Genomic DNA, 4,350 nt, shown 5'->3' with positions numbered 1-4,350 from the left:
AGGTGTTCTTGTGTTGGTTCGGTGTAATTCAGGTCACTAGTTTGAGATATTAGTATAAAAAAGCAGTCTTAGAACAGTTAACACTTTAGTATATTGCTGTGAATTTTTTAAGACATGTGATTGGCTAGCTAAGAGCTCTGTAAATGTCTTTGCTGCCATCTCAAAACTCTCCAGTCGGTCATGACTTGAGAGTATCTTGCTGTGGAATAATGTGAACAGCCATGAGAAGACAGGGGAAGGCTGTCATTTCTGATATTTAGAAGTTTTCCTTGTCTTCATTGCATGATTTTTGCTCGCTAGGAAGTGTCACTCATAGTCATTGAGCTGTCACACATGGCAATCTGAAACCTTGGCAGCTATGATTGTTATTTCTTATCGATACCAGAGAGGATGATGGACGGAGCGTTTGAGCAAATCAAACACTCACCCCCGCATTCCGTCAATTTTTCTTTTTGCATTTGTCACCCCGAATGGGACGGGTATGCTCAGACGTGAGTGCCGTGCTCTCCATGCCAGTGGAGTCAAGCTATCTTGGCTGATGAGGGCTGAAAGCCTGAAACTGGTCTTAGGATGCTTGTTTCCAGTCTGTGGAGGACCTGGTCTGGCAGTTTGGGCTGGACTGTTCCCATTGGGTGCAGGACTGATTTGCATGTGGCCATGTCTCAACAGGAATGAAATGGTGAGTAAAAAAACGATGGCTTTAGGTCCAGATCTCTGTACTGGGGTGAATTTATGACATTGTTCTGCATTCTGTCCATCAATTTTTCTTTTTGCATTTGTTGTTTTTTATCCTCTTCTTTTTAGTTACAAAAAGGTGGGAGGGCAATGCCCATTTTGCCCATTAAAGCAGCCTGCCCCCTTTCCTGGCACCCTGTGCATGGATGGGGGAGGGGATCTTAGCAGCTGGCTCGCTGGGCTGGACGTTCAGCGTCCCCTAGAGTGGGCGGGGCTCCAGAGGAGACGTCACAGCTGTCTAATGAGGCAAAGTTCGAAGATAGCCTGGGAGCCGGGATGACAATGTAAACTCGAGCGTGGCCCTCTGTCGGCAGTCAGTAGAATTGCAGTCTTTACTCAGAAGGAAATCTCCAAATGAAGCCATGGAATAGAAGAGATGATAAATCCGGCATACCCATAATGCATCTGTGTAAGCATAGAACTGTCGCTGCCACAAAAGACCATTGGCGATAATTATTGGACATTAATTTTGAAACTGTTTGGTAACACAGGAGCTGGTTCTGTTGGTTAAACAGATGGATTTAGGGTAGTGCCGCCCTAATTGTATAATGTACAAAATATAGACTATTGGTGTAAGAAAGAAAGATGTCCCCGCTCTCGCCACCTCTGTTTGTTTTGGTTATAGAACTTCTTGCCGAGTACATCAGGAAGAACCCAAACATCAGAGGGATCCAGACACCCGGCGACGCGAAGAAGGAGGTCAAGTGTTCGCTGTACATGGACGATGTCACCCTCTTCTGCGCGGATGGAGACTCAGTCAAATCCCTGCTGGAGGCGTGCACAGACTTCGGAAAGGCATCAGGGGCAAGAATCAACGTGGACAAGTCGCAGGCCAAACTCTTCGGGCGATGGGACCTCTGCAACGAGCCTCTCCCCTTCCCCATCGAGGCAGGACTGATGAAGATCCTCGGCGTCTGGTTTGGCGGACCAGGGGCAGCAGCGAAGAGCTGGAACGAACGCTTGGCCAAGGTGAAGCAGAAACTGGGTCTCTGGAGCCTGAGAAACCTGAGCATTGAGGGGAAGGCTCTGGTGCTCAGGCACGACGCCCTGCCCGTGCTGCAATATGTGACACAGGCCTGGCCACTCCTGGCCAACGTAGCACGGGCCATAAACAGCATGGTGTTCCACTTCATCTGGCACTCAAAGATGGACAGGGTGAAACGGTCGGTCATGCACAAGGAGCACCGCAAAGGGGGGAAGGCAGTCCCCGACATCCCAACAATCCTCAGGGCCTTCTTTGTGTGTGGCTGCGTCCAAATAACTTTGTTAAATATGAACAAGGACCACTCTGCCTACAAAGTCTTCCGCTTTTTCCTCCTCCCGGTGTGGAGACGGCTAGGATGGGAAAAGTGGGAAAATGCAGTAACTTTCAACTGGGACCTACCATGGTATTACAGGGAGGTGGAAAAGTTTGTGGGTGAATTTGGGCTAAACTGTGTCATCCCTTGCCTTTGGAAGCCCAAGACAATCCGCAAACTGATCGGGACCAGAGACACCACCGAACCAGTGAGCGATCTGCCCCCAGCAACGGCAGCGCACGTGTGGGGGAATGTATCCTCCCCAAGTCTGACAAACAGACACAAGGACATAGCATGGATGTCTGTGAAGGAGGGTCTGCCAGTAAGGTCCTTCATGCACAGCAGAGGCCTGTGCCCGCACAGGAACTGTCCAAGGGGATGCCCCGCAGAGGAAACTGCACACCATCTCTTCTGGGCCTGCCCCTTTGCCCAGAGGCTACGGGCTGTCTTACGCCAAGAACTGCTAGCCCTCATCCCCTACGAGAACATTACAGAACAGTCCATGATGTACGGGCTGTTTCCAGGGACACACACAGAGGAAGCTATCCAGGGGTGCTGGAGGCTCCTTTGCTGTATTAAAGACATTCTCCTGTTCGCCAGGACCCGCCTGGTTACCAATGGAGAGGTGGTGAACCGAGAAGGGTGCCGCAGAATGGTGCTCAGCCTGCTTAGAGACTATGCAGCCATGGACAAGCAGAAAAGTAGGGAAGGGGAAGAACTGTAACACTCCCCCCCCCCCCTACCCCACTGGACTCTTTAAAATGGCCCCATTTAAAATCTGCAAACGCTACCTGCAGACAATTTGAACCCCAATCAGACGACCTGTATATGTTTTAATGCATTTGATTAAAAAGTTAAAGTGGACTGCCTTTCCTAAGGGGGAGGTACCACTTCCTTGAAAACTATGTATCGCAAACTTTTAAGCACTTAATAAAAGTCTTTGCCCCAAACCTAAAAAAAAAAAAAGGTGGTTCTCCCAGGGTGAGGCTCATCCATTGCACTTCGGATGTGCTGACCCCTGCGATGTCCCCAAATGCGGGATACTCGACTGCATAATTTCTGGTAGTGGGGGACTGCGTTCGCGCTTTCCCCTGATCTCTGGTTTCAAGAAAGACAAAAAGGGAAAAAAATAAAAAGGAGTCTGGAGCACCTTAAAAAAAAAAAAGGTGGTTCACTTACCTGGCAGGGGAGACACCATGATCACTAAGGTGGTTCTCCCGCTGGGGTGTAGTATCAGACGCTTCTCTGTCTTCTGGCTAAATCAGGTGCAGTTTGAGATGTGCTTGACGGGCTAGGGGTGGAGAAAGTCGTACGGCTGAGATGTCTCATTTGCATATAACATTGCAAATGAAATTCTCGAGCATGATATGGCGGTTGTGGGGCTTGAAAGTCGGGATGCTGGTGTATAAAGCCGGCTGACCGGCAAGATGGCTTCACAATGCCTTGGCTGAGATGCCTTCATCTGCGGTTTCGTGGATGATGCTCTCGAGCATGACTTTGGCTTCGGCAATTGGCACTTGATTGACTTCAGGGGGTAGTGGCCGGCTCTATGAGTTGGCAAGGGAAAAAAAAAAAAAAAAAAGGTTGTTCTCTGGCAGGGGAGACACCATGATCACGAAGGTGGTTCTTCCGCTGGGTGTAGTATCCGATGCCTCTCTGTCCTTTGGCTAAATCAGGTGCAGTTTGAGATGTGCTTGATGGGCCAGGGGGTGGGGAGATGTCGTAACGGCTGAGATGCTTCATTTGCATGTAACATGGCAAATGATTTTCTCGAGCATGAAATGGCGGTTGTGGGGCTTGAAAGTCGGGATGCTGGTGTATATAGCCGGCTGACCGGCAAGATGGCTTCACAATGCCTTGGCTGAGATGCCTTCGTCTGCGGTTTCGTGGATGAGGCTCTCGAGCATGATTTTGGCTTCGGCAATTGGCACTTGATTGACTTCAGGGGGTAGTGGCCGGCTCTAGGAGTTGGCAAGGGGAAAAAAAAAAAACTTTGTGTGGCGCTGATTACGGATTAAACACGTGAATTTTTGAAGGATCTCAGTGTGTTGAGATCTATAATTAAGTTCAAAAGAAAGTACACTGCTCTGCATTGAATCTATGACTAACACTGTTCAGCAATCTTTAAAATTATGGTTGTATCTATACTATTATTTTAAAGAGAGACCTTGCACCTTTTGGCCAGGTAAACTCGCACCCAATTCAGCGTTGGGAAGGGCAGTTGCAGCAGAAGGAGATAGGCTATGCAGACGCCCACCATATACATTTAAACGGTAAAAGAACCGTGCCAGCAAAGTAGTCCCTTGTGGGCGTGTCT

General features: G+C 49.0%; 1 protein-coding gene and 1 pseudogene across 1 annotated transcript; both read left to right on the top strand.

Moving 5' to 3' along the window:
- Nucleotides 1-1,378: 1,378 nt before the first annotated feature.
- On the top strand, nucleotides 1,379-2,757 carry LOC147698950 (uncharacterized). The gene has a single exon (XM_086933532.1). The coding sequence runs from the start codon at nucleotides 1,453-1,455 to the stop codon at nucleotides 2,755-2,757; it is 1,305 nt and encodes a 434-aa protein (XP_086789658.1). The 5' UTR covers nucleotides 1,379-1,452.
- A 232-nt stretch (nucleotides 2,758-2,989) lies between these two features.
- Nucleotides 2,990-3,127, top strand: LOC147698949 (U1 spliceosomal RNA; annotated as a pseudogene).
- The last annotated feature ends 1,223 nt before the right edge of the window (nucleotides 3,128-4,350 follow it).

Source organism: Lissotriton vulgaris, chromosome 8 (genome assembly GCF_964263255.1).
Source record: "Lissotriton vulgaris chromosome 8, aLisVul1.2, whole genome shotgun sequence".
NCBI lineage: Eukaryota > Metazoa > Chordata > Amphibia > Caudata > Salamandridae > Lissotriton > Lissotriton vulgaris.
Note: the sequence above shows the minus strand (reverse complement) of the source record. Positions and strands in the feature narration are given on the sequence as shown.

Coding starts and splice junctions, on each gene's coding strand:
- LOC147698950 (XM_086933532.1), top strand. CDS start 1,453: ATGGACGATGTCACCCTCTTCTGCGCGGATGGAGACTCAGTCAAATCC.